Below are 18,820 nucleotides of genomic sequence, written 5' to 3'. Positions count from 1 at the left end.
GGATGTGTATGTGACGGCAATTTACATTGCATTTTTAGGAAAATCCAAAATCTTCCTTTTGCACAAAGGGGTTTGACATTATGACATACCAACCCTGACAACCTGACAAAGCACCCAAAAAGTATGAAGAAAATACAAGGCAGCAACTCTAATAGATGTTAAAAAAAAATCACCTGCATGAATTAGAGTCCTTTGTTTCATGGACTCTGTTTGAAGTAATTTGGGATTATGTGTGAATTTGTCCAACAGATCCTCAAAATTATGTAGTTCAAATGAAAATTCGTCAAACTCTTATATGAATTCAGCAAGTCATTCTTCATTGTCAGCAGAGTTTAAGGTGAGCCACTTAAAATGGAATAAAGTTTATAATATCAGGAATAGAGGTGAGCAGGGGTGAATAGTTTCTGATTAATAATTTTTTGAAATATAATGCTGAAGAACTGAATACATCCCTGCCACAAGCATCATTTGTAGTACTAAATTTTTCACCTTTGTAGAACTTTCGCCCAGTATTTTCAATGTTATTACAAAAATTGAGTATTTAATTATATTTTAATGCAGTTAAAAAATTATTATGTTAATAATTAAAATAATTTACCAATCCAGAACAAAGTGAATCAATTTAATGCTTAATCCCACAACTAAAACCAAATCCAAAATTTGGACAGAATAACACCTCTTCCTGATGGACTAGTATGTTGTTCAAGTGCCTTCTTGGGATCTCATGGACATAAACGCTAAAACAGTAAATTATCTCAATTGAGTCCTGGCATTAAGGGATTGCCGTATGAGGGAAGACAGAGCAATTTGGGCCTGTGCCTTCTGCAATTCAGAAAAATGAGAGATGAAGTATATAAGATATACTTGATGGGGGAGTGTAGACTAGGGAACATGCTGTCAGGATTAAGGACCGACCAGTAATTACTGAGATAAAGAGGAACCTCTCTCAGAAGGCTGTGAATCTTTGGCATTCTCTATTTAGGATGGGAGCAGATGCAGAATCACTAAATAATTCAAGGGTGAGACAGACATTTTTTAGACAATATGGGAATCAAAGGAGATAGGAATAAGGAAAAAGAAATAAAGAGGAGGCTAATGATCAGATCAGCCCTAATCTTATTAAATACTGAAACATATGTGATGAATCAAACGGCCTCCTTCTCTCCCACAATGTTTCTATGACTGTGTTCTTAATGTCATCTACTTGGAAGCAATGAATATGTCTGGCCCTTCTGGCTCCCCTCTACAGAATGTGTTAATCCTTCTTTACATATGTCTTCAGGAGTATCAAATGCTCTTCAGTTTGGTATTGAAGAAACATCTTTCATGTGTGAGCCTAAACAATAAACGGCACCCCGATCATGTTAAAGTGCTAATTCCAAAGAAAACAATATCAAATGCACAGCTCAGATCAAATGTAGATTGTTTACTTGCTTGCCATTTTCTGTCTATTGTCTAAGGTGGCAAATATCTCTGATTCAATTGAAAGGAATCAGTGGCACCAAAGTTAAGTGCTGTGGTGACACCAGAGGCATCACAGCAAAATATGATCCTATCCTTCCAAACATCTATATCCCCATATTCCCTGAGCGTAATCCACAACAAGAACCTGGTCCTCTGTTATGACATTATATTTGATAGGGTTTCATTGGAATATCCTCAATCTCAGAAATACAAACAGCTATGTCATAAACTGTCCTTTTCCTACAAGCATCCAATGTGTAATTATGCAGCTCCACAAAAGTTGTTTGTAAATGCATATTTTATAATTAAAACCTTTGTTTTTCATTTTACCTCAGTTTTTGGCATAAGGCCCAGTGGTAGATAGTAAATGATTGGCTTTTCAATTTCTGTGGATTTGATTAATATGGGTGCTGAGCCAGCTCTTTATAAAGTGATAACAGGAGCCCTGCATTTCCTCAGATTGGGCACTCAAAAAGGACAGCACCAAAGATTAAGACAAATTAAACTTTGAAAGTAGTTCATAGTATAAAGCTGGCTGGTTTCTTTGAGAAATAAGTCATGTCTTACACCGAGCTAAAAGGTCAACACTCATCTTTACTCTTTGTGGTGCGCTGTTAGCCAGAATCAGACACACACAAGGTAAAGACTGTATAACAGGATTTAATCCACAAAGACTTCCACAGAGCCAAGCTGGCTGTAGCTGCAGTAATTCGGAGTGAGCTTTGGGAGGCCGGTGCAGGCTTATATCCCGGAGGGTGATTGACACCTGACCGGGTGGGGCTTGATCCCTTCAGGCCAACTGATTGACAGCCGACCAGATGTTGTCCTGTCCCCTTACACTCCTGCAGTAGGCCTTCTTTAAAATTGTCTGGGAGGGGCAGTAACAAGGAATTGCACCCACTATATACATACAATATTTATAGGTTGAGACGATCCGCAGCTACCGTGGTCTCAGTACTGGCTCCTGGTCACTGGTTGGAGGGGAAGTGGGGGGATGGTGGCAGGGGTCTGTGTGGCTGGTGTGGTTCCGCTTGGAGGGGTGGCCGGGGTTGACACATGAGGGTCGTATTGGATGGGTGGTGGGGGGGAGGGTGCGTCTCCCAAGGCTGAAGCGGGCCCCTGGTGCCCCATAGCTGCCTGAGGACGGCGATGTATGCCCGGTCAGCATCGTCCTGGGTTGGAGGGTGGCATGATCTGGTGGGTGCTCCTGTTGGTGCCAGGTCCCCGGTTGAGACGGTCATTGACACCGGACCGGGTGGGGCTTGATCCCTTCAGGCCGACTGATTGACAGCCGGCCAGGTGTTGTCCTGTCCCCTTACACTCCTGCCGGTACAGATGTTCCCCCCTGCAGTAGGCCGGTGGTGTACCACCACACTCTTACCTTGAGTCTGGAGGGTACGAGTAAGGTAACATTAGCCTTGAAATGTGTAGAATCGTCCAGATGTATTCACAATCAAATTCCTGTTAAAACAGTAACATCATTTGTGTTGGACCTCTGATGTAATAGAATGCCCCAAGGCATCCAAAATAGAAAAAACACAACTCAGCGTTATATTATCTGCCTGTTATATTAACATAGACTGTTAATATTTGCTATATTAATATCACATTTATATTTTTCATTGTGAGATTACATTCTGCTCAATGGATTACCATTCCAGCAAAAAAAGTAAATAATTGCTTAATTACAAACAAGGTTATTTTGATTCATTATCAACAAAATAAAATTGATTTTCCTATTTCATATCTAATTTATATTCTGCATTGAATGTGTGTGAAGTAAACGTGATGAGCCAACAGAGTAAACTTACTTTACACAGCATAAATCTGAAACAAACAATGCTAGAAATGTTGCAGGTTAATGAGTTCCTGAAACTCCAATGTCCTGTACTAGCTTTTCACCATTTACATTGGTGAGTGTTCTAACCAAGACCTGAAAAAGATATAAAATAGTCAAGAATATTACAAAGCACCATAGCTTGTTCAAGTGTAGAATTAACAAGAACATTCTATTCTAAATAGCTGTCCTCATCCCAAAGTGCTTCCAAAGCAGATCACTGTCATTTAACCAATATCAAAAATATGAGCACAAGTTTAATTGCATGTGTGCTATTTATTTTTAGTATAATGATTAATGCATTTGTGTTAAATTCCTGTCTGCACTATTTTAACGCAGTTCTTAACTCATTGAAAATAAACAGGCTTAAAGTACTGTTAAAGTAGCTAAACGTAACAGCAGGAGAACTTCACCCCCCCACCCCCCCCCCCCAGTATATCTGTCTCACTATCTCAGAACCTTTCCCATTTTAACCACCCTGAAGCTTTAATTTCCCACACCACTGACTCCTGTTGTTTTCCTAAACTTTATACTTTCAATACTTATGCTCATTTTCTGTTTCTTTTACATGTCAAATTTCCTTTCACACTCACCCCCTCAACCTTGCTCATCGAAACTGCTGATTATAAAATCCTCTATTCTTTGAGCCCTTTTGAGTCAAAATTTGTGTTGGGCCCCCAACACTCTATCAAAATAAACTTCAGGATATTTTTCATTCTGTAAAGGTGCTGGAGATGGAGCAGTCTAAGAATGAGAACACCCAGGTCAAATACAGTCTTGCATTTTATGTTATAATGTGGCTGGATGTGCACTTCTAATTCTAATGGACATATTTTTCCAATTTCTGCCCCTTCTTTGCCCCCTGCCTTCATTCCTTTTGTCATTTAACAACTTCTGTCTTCCATCTTATCACAGGTTTCCCCTTCATTCTTAGTTCCCTCCCCAATTTCCTTCTCCACCTTTGAACTCATGTTAAATCTTGCATCCATTTCTGATAACGGGTCAACTATCTGAAACATTGGCTGCTTTGCCTGGTGAATATTTCCAGCATTTCCTGTGGTTAATCATACTTCTAACATTGTTAGTTACAGCAAGATGCCCAATGGTTAAATTTTATTTGACAACAATCCAAGTCTAAAGATTTCTCCAAGTGAGATATTTGTTTTTGGTCTCATGAGTTGGAAGGGTTGTGTCTGAATTCCAATCCATAGTCAATAGAGATGATGAGCTCAATCATTCACTGTCACGGGCTTCTTTCAGGAGAATCGATCCAAGGAAAGCATCCAGTCCGCACAGAGTACCCATCCGATTATTAAAAATATGTGCTGACCAACTTACCAATGTATTCATGGATTTTTTTTAACATCTCACTCTGGCAGGGCATAGAACCCAAGTGTCAACCGTACCGGTGCCCAAGAGGAGTGTGGTAACTTGCTTAAATGGCAATTGACCAGTGGCACTTACATCATAAGTGATGAAGTGTTTTGAAAGGCTGGTGTTGAAGTAGATCAGCTCCAGTATGAGTGGTGACATAGATCCATTCAAATTCACCTATCGCAGCCTGGAAGACAAAGATGCCTAACATCAGGATGTTCTTTATCGACTACAGTTCAGCATTTAATGCCATTATCCCCTCAAAACTGATCAGCAAACTCCAAGACATGGGAGTTAACACCCCACTGTGTAAATGCATCATGGATTTCCTCACCTCCAGATCACAATCAGTGAAGATGGGTTAGAACTTCTCCTCCACAACCTCCATCAGTACTGGAACACCACAGGGCTGTGTTTTTTGCCCCCTGCTCTACTCACTTTACACCTACGACTGTGTAGCACATTATGACAATAACACAATCTACAAATTCGCTGATGATACCATGGTAGTGGGTTGTATAAAAAGGGGCAGGAAGTCATCATACAGGAAGGAGATTGAAAACTTGGCTGAATGGTGCACCAACAACAACTGAGTGCAAAACCAAGGAGCTGATTGTTGACTTCAGGAAAGGAAAACCAGAGGTGTTCGATCCAGTGATCATTGGGGAAATCAGAGGTGGAGAGGGTGAGAAAATATAAGTTCTTGGAAGTCATTATCTTGGATGAGCTTTTCTGGACCCTACCCTATGGCATCATGAAGAAAACACATTCTACTTCCTTAGGAGTTTGCAGAATTTTCATTTTTATTGACAGCAAATTTACAACTTTGTTTTGCAAATTATTTGCTTTTTAGATCAGTCATATTTGTTTCTGCTGCATCATTGCAAACATCCGAAAACAAACCAGTGATTGAGAAATACTAATCTCCTTGGTATTTCAGAAGGGGTATGAGGATGTCCTATAACAATAAAGTAGGTTATTAAAAGTGAGGTCCATGGAATAAATGAGATATTGGCAGCCTGGATAAGGAATTGGTCCAAGGACAGAGAGCAAACTCTCATGGGAATGTTATTTTTGCTTTCAGATTGGAGGATAGTAGAATGTGATGATCCACATGATAAAATAGGGGCTGTTTTTCTAGAATTGCTTTATTGTGGGTTTTCATGTTTTTGAGTTAACAGCAAATTTGGAAAAAGTGGTTGACAGTGAGAATACTAGTAACAGATTGCAATAAGCAGACTAGTAGAAAATAAATAGATAAATGAGAACTGATTCAACTTGGCAGAAGGAACACAGAGGTCCAACAGACCACATGTGTGTGGAAATAGAATGACCTGGGTGTGCTCGGGCATAAATCCTTGACAGGAGAAATGATTTTCAGCTTCATAAGTTGAGGAGCATAGAATAAAAGCAAGGATGTCTTGATGAAGGGCTCAAGCCCAAACATTGGTTCTGTACCTTTCTTTTTGCTAGATGAAGTGCGCTGTTTGTCTTGCTGAGTTTCTCCAGCGTCGACCACCATGGTGTCAGCAAACTTTTGTGCTTTAATCCTAAAAAACAAGGAAATTATGTGGAAACTTTGTGAAGCTCTGCACAAGATACGATTAGAGAATTCCACCCCATTCTGTTCACCCAACCTTTGGAAGGATAGGGTGGGGAAAAAAGTCCTTGCTAGAATGAGGGATTTCAGTCTTAACAATGAAAAAACTGACAATGTTTTGGGCCCATTACCATGGCAACCATAATTAAGGTAAATTCTATGATGTCGAGTGTGGAATTTCTTGTTACTCTGCAGAGATGACTGATAAATAGATTCCATTAATATAGCACCTGTATATTATGAAGCATTAAAAACTTTCCAGCCAGAATTTTTGAGTGCTATTGGAGTGTGAATATTCATCCAATAGTATATCAGAAACGGATTGGAACCAAGTTCTGGAGCTGATTCTCTGGTTTTCTGACTTTATGAGCTAAAAGGTTTTTAAAATGTTTATATTGACATGATATCACCATACCCTCTATATGCTGCAGTTGTGATTAACATGCAAAGCAAGTCAGTTTGAAATATCTCTTCACTCTTTCCTCCATGTGACTCCCTCCATAGCTCTTTCAAAGTGTGAGGATCAGCTGACTCTGTATTCTTCCCTCCTGCCAGGAGAGGAGAGCTTTGCCCTGTGAGTATTGCCAACCTGAACTCTGATTAATCTTAATTCAGGTAACCACAGTGTCCTCTTCATATCAGTTTGAGATCAGATTCTTCCAGAAACCCAATTATCCATCCTTGTCCTTTTTCCCATAAGTCAGATCATTTCTCATATGGGGAAAGATACCTTCTCTGATTTATTTGCAATTAAATCATAAATATAATTATACATGAATATGGTTCACATGGTACATGTGTGGGGACACCCCATGCAATTATTGTGAATTTTTTTGGAAAGAAAAATGATTCTACGGACTCCAGTTCATTATAAATGCTGGCAAAATCTGATTTAAAAATAAGTGAGCCTAGCGTTTGGATTCACTTGTGCACATTTTCTCATGAGCATATGAAATTTTAGCTAGGGTTGACCCTATGAATGATAATTTCCCTTAGCAATTACATCCATTGGCAAACTGACCCAGGCACTTGTGTATGATTCATTTTTGCACAATTCACGCATTGCCAGTGTCGATTATGCACTTAACATTGTCACCAATCGATATCACAGTTAATCAATTTCTGGCAAATATTGAAGCTACTGTACTTCATGCAACCGATGGCCTGGGTTGTTCACCAGCAAAAAAAATGCCAAGAGTGCTTTGTGCAGCGATCAGCAAAGAGGTGGGAATAAAAGACTTGACATGGTGACAACATCTGCCAGTTTCAGCTTCCAGGATTATGGAAATTGCATCAGTGGTGACCCCCTCACTATTCACAGCTCTTTTGTACAACTGTGTTGCAATCACCAGCCCCTTGATTGGTGGACAGCTCACAGAAATCAAACAGGGCCCGCTGAGATGTGGAGGTGGGGGAATGACCAGACATCTAGGATATTCTTGGGAGTCACTTTCTCAAAGGATCCAACACACTAATGGCGTCATGAAGAAAGCATGTCAGTGCCTCCATTTCTTCGGAAATTTGTGGAGGTTTGGTATGACAGTGGAAACCCTGGAACATTTCTACAGCTGTGGGGTAGAAAGTGTGCTGACTGGCTGCATCATGGTCTGGTATGGGGACACCAATACCGCTGAGCATAAACCCGTGCAAAAGGAAGTGGACACAGTCCAGGAAATCTCAGGCAAAACTCTCCCCACCATCGAGAACATCTACAGGGAACGTTGCTGTTGGAGAGCAGCTGCAATTATCAGTGATCCACATCACCCAGCACAAGCTCTGTTCTCACTGCTACCATCAGGAAAGAGGTATGGGTGCCACAAACACATACCACCAGATTCAGGAACAGCTGCTACCCCTCTATCAACAGGCACTAAACTCAATCAGGGACTCATTTAAGGACGTACTTTTTTGCACTTTATTGATTACTCTGTATTGCATAGTTGGTTTGTTTACATTTATTTATTGTTTACATGTGTACATTGTGTATAGCTTTCTGCACTACCAATAAGTGGTCATTCTGTCTCGCCCACAGGGTTGTATGTAAAGTCATGTATGTCTCTGACAATAAATCTGAAAATTAGAACAGTCCTCCTCCCCTATGTTTTCCCTCATCTCTGAGGTAGCCTTGTATGCAGTTATTTTAAAGAATGATGAATGAACCTGTTTCCCAGCCATCATTGCAATAAACCCATGGGAGCTCCTGATCATATACTCAGAGGAATTGCACAGGTGTAATTTAAGAAGCCTAAATTCACCCAAGGTGGGAGACACAACTGGGCATTTGCATAAGATAGAAAACAGACATTTATTTTTTTTCTTATGTCTTTTGGAATTGAGGACAATTAACTTCAGTCTTGTGCACTTAGAAGCAACAAATGAGACCAGAATCAGAATTTTGTGTCATGAACACGTCACAAAATTCATTGTTTTGCAGCAGGGTCTCAGTGCAAACCTTACAATTTAAATACAAATAGTGCAAGAAAAAGTCAAAATAAGACATTTTTGGTGGTTCATTCTTCATTCAGGAATCTGATGGCAGAGGGGAAGAAACTGTCCTGTGCTGGGTGTTGGTCTTCAAGCTCCTGTACCTTCCCCCCACCCCCCACCCATGGTAGCAGAGTGAAGAGGACATGGACTGGGTAGTGGGGGTCCTTGAGGACAGAGGCTGCTTTCTTAAGACACTGCCTCCAGTAGATGTTCTCGATGGAGTGAAGACTGGTTCCCCTGATGTGGCAGGCCAAGTTAACAATCCTCTGGATTTTTTTTCTCTCTCTTGAGCGTTGGTAAGCAGCACTGATGATTCCAGGGCAGAAAGTGTCCAGGGTCTGGGAAAATGGGCAAGTTGTGAGGTGGAGAACCACCCTCACCATTGCTCCTGGGTGCTTCGTCTCCACTTCCAGGGGTCACGGAGCCAAGTGGGTGGTTGAGATCCTTCGAAACAGGCTTTGAGGAGATTCTTGAACCTTCCCCTCTGCCCATCCCTTCCTAGGAGCACCGAATTAGAAATCAATACATTTTCTGGGCAGATGTTTTGGAAAGGAAAAAAAAATGGGTGCATTGTCGAGCCCTGCATCTGCCTCCCAAGTGGAGAAGTCAAGGGAAGTCGGCGAGAGAGCACTGAGAGCCGTGCGTCCGTAGGGTGAGAACAGGTTGGGGCTCCAAGCCCTGTCCGCCACGCTCGCATGAACTGTAGCGGACACCCGTGTCAGTCTGTAAATTACCTGCCACTGTGCAAATGCAAGGCAAAACAAGTTATAAGGGAGAACTGCAAGCTCCATCGGGGTGAGAGATCCAGTGCTTGTCATTTTATTAGACCTCTCTCCCTCTGCCGGCTGGGGCAGTGCTTTTCTTTGCCGATATTCACTGTCAGAGGGTGCTCCTGTTAGTGTATCAGTGACTCGTCTGTAAACCACACACAGCGGCGAATGGAAGCAGCCTTTGGGGCTGATTGACGCCGCGGCCGATCCAACCGGGTGCCGCCTTCCCCGCCCCCCCCCCCCCCCCCCCTGCCCCGGGGAGGCTCTGTGCCCGATGAGGGATCCGAGCGGGACTCCGCTCGCCTCTTCGCATTCTCCTGCTCTCCCAGCGTAGGAGCAACATCCCTCGGATACCAGCCTTCGACAGTGCACCGCCTTGGGACCCCGCTGCTTTCTCCAACCTCACCAGAGCTCGCTTGGACCTGGACGAGTGAGAGCTCCAACCGAACCTCCGCTAAATCCACTGTGCCATTTCACTAGAAATCACTTATAACCACACTCAAGCAGCACTTAGAGGCGATCTCTCCGTCCGTAAATAGTTATGCACATTGACGACATCCTTAATTATCACTTTTAAAGAAATTGACTGGATCTTTGAGCGAAGATTTCTGTCAGCCTCCTTGCAAAACAACCTGGAAAACTTCTAACAAAACGTTTCCTCCTCTGGCATTTTTTTAATGGGGGAAAACTCTGAAACACTTATTTAAACAATCATCTGCAGTTCAGGGAACACACACTTTTGCCTGGATTTTAGGTTCTGAAGTTTTCTTCGCGATGACTCCGGTCTGCTTCCTGCGTTCGCTTCTCGTCCTGATCTTGGCTCTGTTGTCGGCCAATGCTAGTAACTGGCTGTAAGTGTTGTTAATTATGACATTGTTGTGTTTTGTGTTGAAATCGCACAAGCGAGCTTTTGGTGATCGCATCTGAAGGCGATGAGGTGCAGCCGGCAGAAAGCGTGATGCGAGGAGACTGTAAGGTTCAAATTTACTTGTCTTCCACCCCCGCCCCCCCCCCCCCCATTCACCTTTTTTTTTGTTTTGTTATTGTGCCTGAGTGATTTTTTTTTAATCTGTAGATTCAACTGGATGAATGTTTTCCAAGTTGTCACCGAAGCTCTGAAAACTCCCCAATAAAGCAGTACCACCCTTTCAAAAACACTCAACATATGTGGCGAATTCAAATGGCCCGTGTTCTAGAATTGTACTGATACGGGCAAGTTGCATTTGCGAATTGTTGTCCCTCGGGGCGGAGAGCGTAATTCTCATTTATTTATTTGCATTCATTAACTTTTGATTAGTGAGGTGGGGGGGGGGGGGGGTGATCCGAGAGGACGAGAGAAATGTAGACTTGTGCTGACCTGTTCGCGACTTCAGGAGATACGTGCTTTCAATTCATTCCTTTTTTTTCCCCCCCCCCCCCCCCCTCATTCATACCGTGAGTCCGGGCTGGTCCCAAGAATTTTATTTTAAATCGAGGCTTTCCCGCGAGGTTGATTTATTCCAATTTTTTTTTAAAAAGCGTGTCATCACATGCCAGTAGTAAATAAATGGTTGTTGGAACAGTAAACGCATGGTAAGCCCTTTCTCTGTGTTGTACTGTTGCCTCCTCTATTTGAAATATCCCTAATTTAGATTATTTTTTGGAAAAATAATATGCTTATAACCAATCCATGTCTAGCAGATTTGGCTGCAAGGGATGCGTATATAATTGGGTTTTTTTTTTAACAGCATGTATTTAACAGCATGCGACTTAAGAAGCAAAGAGCGACATGTTGGATCTGCACAATTTGGATTTAATGTGATTTATGGGGTGCTGAAATGAAATGCAAACCCTCTCCCGTTCTCTGCTATTGTGCAATGCGCATTTCACCCTGAACAAGCAAATCTGAGAACGAGTGAGAAAGATAGAGGGAGTGTGAGAGAGGTGGATCTGTCCATTTCCCATGTCTTGTTAAAGAAGGTATTTGTTTTCCAAAAGATACTGGGCAAATCAGAGGAGGTGGGGGGAGCTGTTTGGGGGAGTTGAAGGTCAGCTTTGCACAACAACGGCCTCGTACACTGTCATGGTGCTGAGTGCGAACAGCTCAAACAACAGACACCTCGTTATTTTATTTACTGTGCAGGATTCTACCCGAAAGACCGTAAACTGGGCACACTCTCCTAAGGTGCGGGGGGGGGGGGGTGGTTTAAAAGGTTCAATTAAAATACACTAGAGTCCAAAAGGGAAAAGCGAGTTGCCATTAACCCTTAAAGTGCAAAACATTTTATTTTTGGCTGCAGCTTTGACTCTTTGAGATAAAGAAGTCTGTTGATATTCAATAACTGCTAGAATCGGAGAGCTCTGTGAAACCTGAAATGTTTTTAACTTAACGGGGATCGTCACTGTGGCGTTGACCAATATTACACTAACTGAACTGGCAGGCTTCATGCTGGTATCTGGAGAGAAAACTCATTAGCCGCAAGGTGGGTGTCCGTAATTCACTGCAGGTCCTCTGTCCGCCGTTCAACTTCGTGGCATAACTCCCCATAAGCATAGAGAATGGAGATGTATTTTATCTTTGTGTTTTTATTCCAAGTTTTGGTCTCTTTCTCTGTATATAATGTTAATTTTTTTTAATCTAAAAATGTTTTGGAAGGACATATAGTACTCAGAATTTATTCAACAATGCACAGTTGAGAGATAAATGACCTCAATACATGCATATTTTGAAAATTGCGAGTAATAAATGTGATGTGTGATACATTACCTGACTGACACAACCACTCCCTCAATCAATTTCCAGTATTTCTTTCAAAAATTTCTCAATGATTATCTCAAAGAATAATTTTTACATCCTTCTTCGTACACGAACGCTGACCCCCCCCCCCCCCCCCCCCATCGATGAAAGGGCTAAAGTTGGGCGTTTTATTTACTACGACCAAAATAAATTCTTTTACCGTCCCGCCTGCTCCCTTAACACGACGTTAAGGGTTGCGGGGACGGGGCGAATGAGGAAAGTTGGAATTTGGAACACGTTGTGCAATTTTTTCAGATTGGAATCTCTGTCGTCTAATGTGTTTACCAGCACTTGAGTGCAGAATACTAAACTTTCAGAAAAGTCTCCAGGTAAAACGTACAGCTAAGAGATGTTGGCACTGGCCCAGGGGATGTGTTTTGGGGTTCTGAGGCGACGTGGAGTGATCCGTTGTACATTGGCCAGGATCCCCTATTTCTCATTCCAGTCGATCCCTCGCTTTTAAATGCCTCCGGTCTTATTTGGTCTCAGCGGCGAGCTCTTCACTGATGAAAAATCCCCCATTGTTTCCCACTGGAATCTACCCCTGATAACCCGCTGTTTCTGCGTCTGCCTCAACAGGTATCTGGCCAAACTGTCATCGATCGCCAGTATTCAGGACGAGGAAACGTGCGAGAGGTTGAAAGGTCTGATAAACCGACAGATACAGATCTGCAAGCGGAATGTGGAGGTGATGGACTCGGTGCGGAGAGGAGCCGAGCTCGCGATCGAAGAGTGCCAGCACCAGTTCAGGAACCGCCGCTGGAACTGCTCCACTGTCGATACGTTGCCTGTATTCGGCAAAGTGGTCACACAAGGTACTCAGAGGCCGGTAATCCCGGGTTACAGCACACAAGGTACTTAGATCAGAGACAACAAATCCAGGGCATGAACCAAGAATTAGTACAAAGATCAGTGAAAGTGCACAGTTAAAATATTATAATGGAAGGCTAAATCACATCACAGAGCCTGGCCATATTGGGTCACAGTGACTTTCTGGGGGGAGAGAGAGAGAGGCTGAGAAATGTGATGGGAAATTGAGTCATTGAGAAGAGAAAAACGTGCCTTCTTTATGCTGTTTTCCTGTTTAAATTCCTTATGTAATCCAGGAATGTGGTAAGAGACACTGAAGGATGGTTATCAAGTGATGGAGGCACATAAGACCAAACAAAGGAAAGAATTTTCATTGGAAAGGGTTGCCATTCCCAGTTCAGGTTTGCTGGATGGTCCCCTCCGAATAAGGGGGGGTCCAAGGGGCTTGTTTCTGGGTTACAGCTCTCCGAGACAAATCTGACTTTGCAACTGTGAGATTTAACATGCAAAGATCATAGGGACTGAATGGCCAAAGATTTTGACGTCCAAAGAAATGATTATTCATAAATGAATAAAATTGAAACACAGAGAATGAATGCAGATCCATACCTGGAACAGCAGTCCCGGGACGGAAGTATCACGGGAATATGATGTGCCCCTCAATCTGAGGAAAACGCACCATAGCTTTCGACCCCTGCTTTTCAAAAATCAAAGATTTTTCATGGCATGAAATTATAAACAAAAGTAAAACACAAAGACTGCAGACACCGTGGTTGAAGTAAAAACACAATGCTGGAGCAACTCAGCAGGTAAAAACAGAAGATAAAGATACATAATCAATGTTTCAGGCTTCAGCCCTTAAACATGCATGACAGTCCTCTATCTCAAAGGTCTCCAAAGTGGTTGATGGGACTATCCCCACTCCCAGCACCATGTCTGAGGGGGGTTGATGAGGGATCAAGTATTCCATGAAGGGATTGATGTTCTACAAAGTTTGGGGACCCCCTGCTCCAGCTCATTTTTTTTCTCAATTATGTGGTACTCTTTGTCTCCTTCAGTTTTCCTATATTTCTGTTATCTACTGGGTTAAGAAGCTAAGCCTAGAACTGTTGTTTCATGAGGTAACTTGGCATCTCCTCAACTATTTACAACCTTGAGGGCTTTGGCCTCAGCTGAATAAAAAAGAGCAATTAAAAGCAGGATACATTAATAAGTCCTGAGAAAGCATAATTATGTCAAGGAAACTTGGATAAACCAAATATCAACTGAGAGTGAAATTATTGTAGAACCTGGTAAATTCACATCTGTAATGGGGTGAGTTTTCAATCTAGAATAGCAAAGACACACAGGTTCTGCCAATAAGATATTACAGGTCTAGAAAAAGGCATAGAATAAAAGTAATGGGAGGACTGGGAATGATTATGCACAGATATTTCCATGCTAAAACTAATTAAAAAGTATCACAGATGGCTCTGAGTTTATTCAGTGAATAACTAAGCCTCCCAGATGAGGAAAATCCATGAGATCCCAGGAGAAGGATGCAGCCATCTTGAATACCTCATTGCATTGTGGACTTTAGGTGAGCCCATAAATGTAGTTCACTAGTGATGATCTCATGTAAAGAGAGGGTTTGCTGATCTTTGGGGCTGATAAATCAATAATGGCCAACAAATCAGGAGAACAAGGAGGGAAGAAAAATAATTGAGAATGGTACAGCAAGTACCATAGCAAAATATTGAATTATAATGTTTACTATTAATGATTCAAACAATAAAAAGAAAATTTCTGGTTGCTTCGCTCAGATCTTAAATCAGGTGACAGTAGATCAGCCATCTGGTGTAAATTCCTGTGGGTTTCCATTTACATCAAAGTCAATGGAAATGAACTTTAACAGGTTTCTGGGGAGTGAGTCTGCTACTGTGTTACCAATAACTTTAATTCACCATTAATGAACATTAAAATTCTGTCCCATCTTTTTACTTCAAATCTTGACCCATCTGACGTGTGCTGCAACTTTTTTTTAATGGCTTTTCCTATGCTTTTTTTAAAAATCTTTGGTAATTCACACACTGACAAAATAAAATTTCTTTGATTAACGACACACACACACACACTCTCTCTCTCTCTCTCTCTCTCTCTCTCTCTCTCTCTCTCTCTCGCTACTGGATCAGTAAAGTCATTACAATATCCCTAAACGGAGTGGGAATCTTAATTCCAGTAGTGAAATGCAGTCATTCCAGAACAGTCACAGAAAACAAGAAAATAATTATTCAAAAAACAGTTGAAAGGGCCGCTCCTTCACCAAACCTAGTCATTTCCACCTAAAACTTTGCTAGTAATCTTATATCTTCCACCCTTAGTGAAACTGAGCTTTTACCTTTTATTCTTATTTGTACATGGTTCTGTTCATCCATATCTCTTGTGCCCAGTTACCTACATTGGTTCACTCAGTAATAAAATTGTTTCATTTTCAAACCATTTTCATGTTTCCTGCAGCCTTATAATAGTTTCAGAATTCCTCTGAGTTACGACTCAAGTGTGTACCTTAGCAACCCCCTCCCTTCCCCCATCCACCCCCAACATTTCCCCATCCCATCACTAGCCAATGTCCTATCAACCATTTTTCCTTTTGGTCTGGAATTCCATTCATAATCCCCTATACATTTCCACCCTTTCTTTTCCTTTTCTTTTCAAGCCTTCCTCAAGCACGAACATAGTTTTTTAGCCTCATGTTTATTCACCTGTCATAATACTTATTTCTAGAGCTCAAAGTAACATTTTGACTCATATTCCTGTGAAGAGCCTGTTGTTTTTTCATGTTGTACATGGAGCTGTATGGGCAATTGAGAAGTGACATGCAGAATAGCGCACCAGTAGGAACACCAGCAAGAATCATACATAAAGGTGTCACTTTAAGACAGCACAGATTTAATACAAGTCAACTATTGATCATGTGAGAAAATAAAAATTACATTAACAATTGGGAACCGTTAAAAAGCTTGTATTCAAAAATAATTGATATTCATATAGATTTACAAAGATAGTACAGGTAAATCAGGGCCAGATGTCCGATAAGACCTTTGAAGCATTCCAAGTAAATTAAAAGAGAAAGCATTGCAAAAAAATAGGCTTGATTGGCACTTGGGATCTCAAGGAAAGTGCAGATATCCAAAGAGTTGGTTGTGACAGTGTTACATCTTGCAGTGACTGTAATCAGATCTACAATTGAATCCTGAGCTTTGAACAGACGTAATCAGAGATGGAAATACACAATATATTGTACATGTACAGATATTGGATATTCAACCATGTAAATTACACATTGAACACATCTGAGAAACTCAACAATGAAATTGCTGGAGTTCTGGGTTAATTTACATTAAATTTAAGGCTATCCATATGCTCATTTAGAGTAGGGATGTGCAGAATTAATCATAGTTATGGCCTGCAGATACAAATTCCAGAACATACGTACCATGCATAAAATTTCTCTGGAAGCGATTACTGGTCATGACATGCTTTTAGTATTGACCTGGCATTGGACAATGTAATTTCTGCATTAATACAGCATTGCTTAATGAAGAATAAATTTTACTGTGGTGTGCCATATTGACATGTGAATGTTTGAGTTGAGGAGTTGGTTCCTTATCACCTGCAATGTAAACGTCACCAGTGCGAATTAATTGAGATCTTAAAATAGTCCACTGAACTACCCCAACATTTTTAATACTGGTATAATGTATTCATTTATTATAACAACATTCGATCAGGTCTCAAACCTCACAACTCAGTTTACATTCAAATCAGTGCCATGAAGGCACGATGAGAGAGTTCACAACTCCTTCATAAACAAACTGATTAGCATTTGACTGAACTATACTGACCAGGGCTCCACCTGTTCTTCATCTCTTTTTTTCCAGTACATTTATGACAGCTGCGGTCCCTCCATCCTTAATTTCTGCTTTGTCAGATGATCCTCAGCTAGACCAGTGGTTCTCAATCTTTTTTCTGACTCACATACCACCTGAAGTAATCCCTATGCCATAGGTGCTCTGTGGTTAGTAAGGGATTACTTAAGGTGGGGGAAAAAAGGTAAAGTTGAGAACCACTGAGCTAGACTTATGTTGGATGTCAAATAACTTGAAATGGAAATGGAGTACAAATGTATCCCAAAACCATGTTACGGGGGCCTCTTTAAAACAAATCTTTAATTTTTTTTTATTGTCCTTGACGTGAATGGGATTATCAAAGAAAACTTTACTCATTTGGTCCTGTTGAAATTGTCTCCATTAATCAGAAGTTCAACTGGAGCAGCTTCAAGAATACAGCAGTCACAGAACAAGTCAGAGACTGGGTATCCTGACTCCAATAACTTGGCTCCTGAGAATCAAACCATCTGGTGGTCACATCAAGATGGTGATAAAATTCTTCCCACTTGTCAGGGGAAAGAATATTCAAGAGATGTGTTACCTCCAGAACCAACTTGTTAGATTTGCACCCTATCGAAGATCCTAAACATTCATTCCCCTCCATCAATGGCATACAGTAGTTGCAATTAATTGTGCCACATACAAAATATACCCTAGTTATTCACCAACCAAATATCCAATTAAATATCCCAAACCTTTTATCAAAAATTTTTTGGGAAGTCCTCTTATCATCAAGAAGGACCAGAGCAGCAGGTGAATGGGAATACCGCTATATTAGTTTACCCTCCAAGTCAAACATCACCATGACTTGGAAATCCATTGCTGTGGCTTCAGTTCTGCTTGGTTTAAATGCTGGAACCCCCTGCCCCACAGCTGCAAGGGAGTTCCTTGTCCAGAAGAACTGCAGGGTTCCTAGAAAGAGGCTCCCTGCCATCTCCTCAAAGGCAATTAAGGCAATAAATGCTGGTCTTGCCCAGATACTGGGAAAAAAAAACATATGGGTGTTATTGCATGGCCAGAAATCATTTGCTGGAGTTTCTATTTTGTATCCAACTGCAATGTCCCCTTAATGAACTAGACTGTACACTTCCATATTAAGATATTCCCATAGGTATAGCATCCCAGATCATAATTGTCAGTAAGAATAGATGAGGGGGATGAACAATCCAGAGCACACATTAGCACTGTGATGGAGGGCATTTTTGTTACTGTGCAATATGTCTAAATTAATTTTTAAATAACTACTGCATAGAAACAGGCCCTTAGATCCATCTAGCTCGTGCTGACCTATTCTGCCTAGCCCCATACCCCTCCCATCCATGCACCTCTCTGAATTGTTTTCAGTGTCAAAATTAAGCTCATCTTCAGCGGGCAGCTCATTCCACACTCTCTGCCTGAAGTTCGCCCAAAGTCATCTTTGAACCCATGTCCTCTTCAAGTTCCCTGTCTCTCCAAAACCTGGAGGGAGAAGAGCCTGTCTCCATCTATAATCCCTCACACCCTTTTGCTGCTCACCTTAACTGAATTTGATTCTGAAAGAGGCCCTGAAAATGAACCAATTTACTGAGTAGTGTTTTCATTGCCACTTTGAATGCAAGAGGCTGCAGAGCAAGCGCAGGGAGTGGATGGAAGCGGTTGAGAGTGGGAATTGATGAATGTGGAATTGCAAGGATTAGAGCGACCTCCGCTGTCGCGGCTCAGCCCTGCAAGGTGAGGGACTCGCCGGCCGCGCCTCGGCTCTGGCTGGGATCGCAGTCGACCCCGCCCGAGCCC

At 41.6% G+C, this 18,820-nt stretch overlaps 1 protein-coding gene and 1 long non-coding RNA gene across 7 annotated transcripts in view; one reads left to right on the top strand and one right to left on the bottom strand.

The window, feature by feature from the left end:
- Nucleotides 1–18,820, bottom strand: part of LOC138754572 (uncharacterized) — a 95,612-nt gene that overhangs the window by 28,814 nt on the left and 47,978 nt on the right. For 4 of the 5 annotated variants that reach the window (XR_011351831.1, XR_011351833.1, XR_011351832.1 and 1 more), the window contains exons 4-7: nucleotides 6,134–6,225; nucleotides 4,766–4,862; nucleotides 3,276–3,397; nucleotides 2,846–2,925 (exon numbers count right to left, since the gene is read on the bottom strand). This is a non-coding gene — a long non-coding RNA (uncharacterized lncRNA). The remainder of the gene's footprint in view (nucleotides 1–2,845; nucleotides 2,926–3,275; nucleotides 3,398–4,765; nucleotides 4,863–6,133; nucleotides 6,226–18,820) is intronic. The other variant, XR_011351834.1, reaches the window with a different exon arrangement.
- Nucleotides 9,833–18,820, top strand: part of wnt4 (wingless-type MMTV integration site family, member 4) — a 35,913-nt gene continuing 26,925 nt past the window's right edge. Inside the window, exons 1-2 of one of the 2 annotated variants that reach the window (XM_069919011.1) lie at nucleotides 9,833–10,383; nucleotides 12,888–13,123. In XM_069919011.1, the coding sequence (XP_069775112.1) occupies nucleotides 10,307–10,383; nucleotides 12,888–13,123 (313 nt within the window). In that variant the 5' untranslated portion in view covers nucleotides 9,833–10,306. Of the gene's footprint in view, nucleotides 10,384–12,887; nucleotides 13,163–18,820 lie in introns of both variants that reach the window. The other variant, XM_069919010.1, reaches the window with a different exon arrangement.

The sequence above is a fragment of the Narcine bancroftii genome, chromosome 2, assembly GCF_036971445.1.
Source record: "Narcine bancroftii isolate sNarBan1 chromosome 2, sNarBan1.hap1, whole genome shotgun sequence".
NCBI lineage: Eukaryota > Metazoa > Chordata > Chondrichthyes > Torpediniformes > Narcinidae > Narcine > Narcine bancroftii.
Note: the sequence above shows the minus strand (reverse complement) of the source record. Positions and strands in the feature narration are given on the sequence as shown.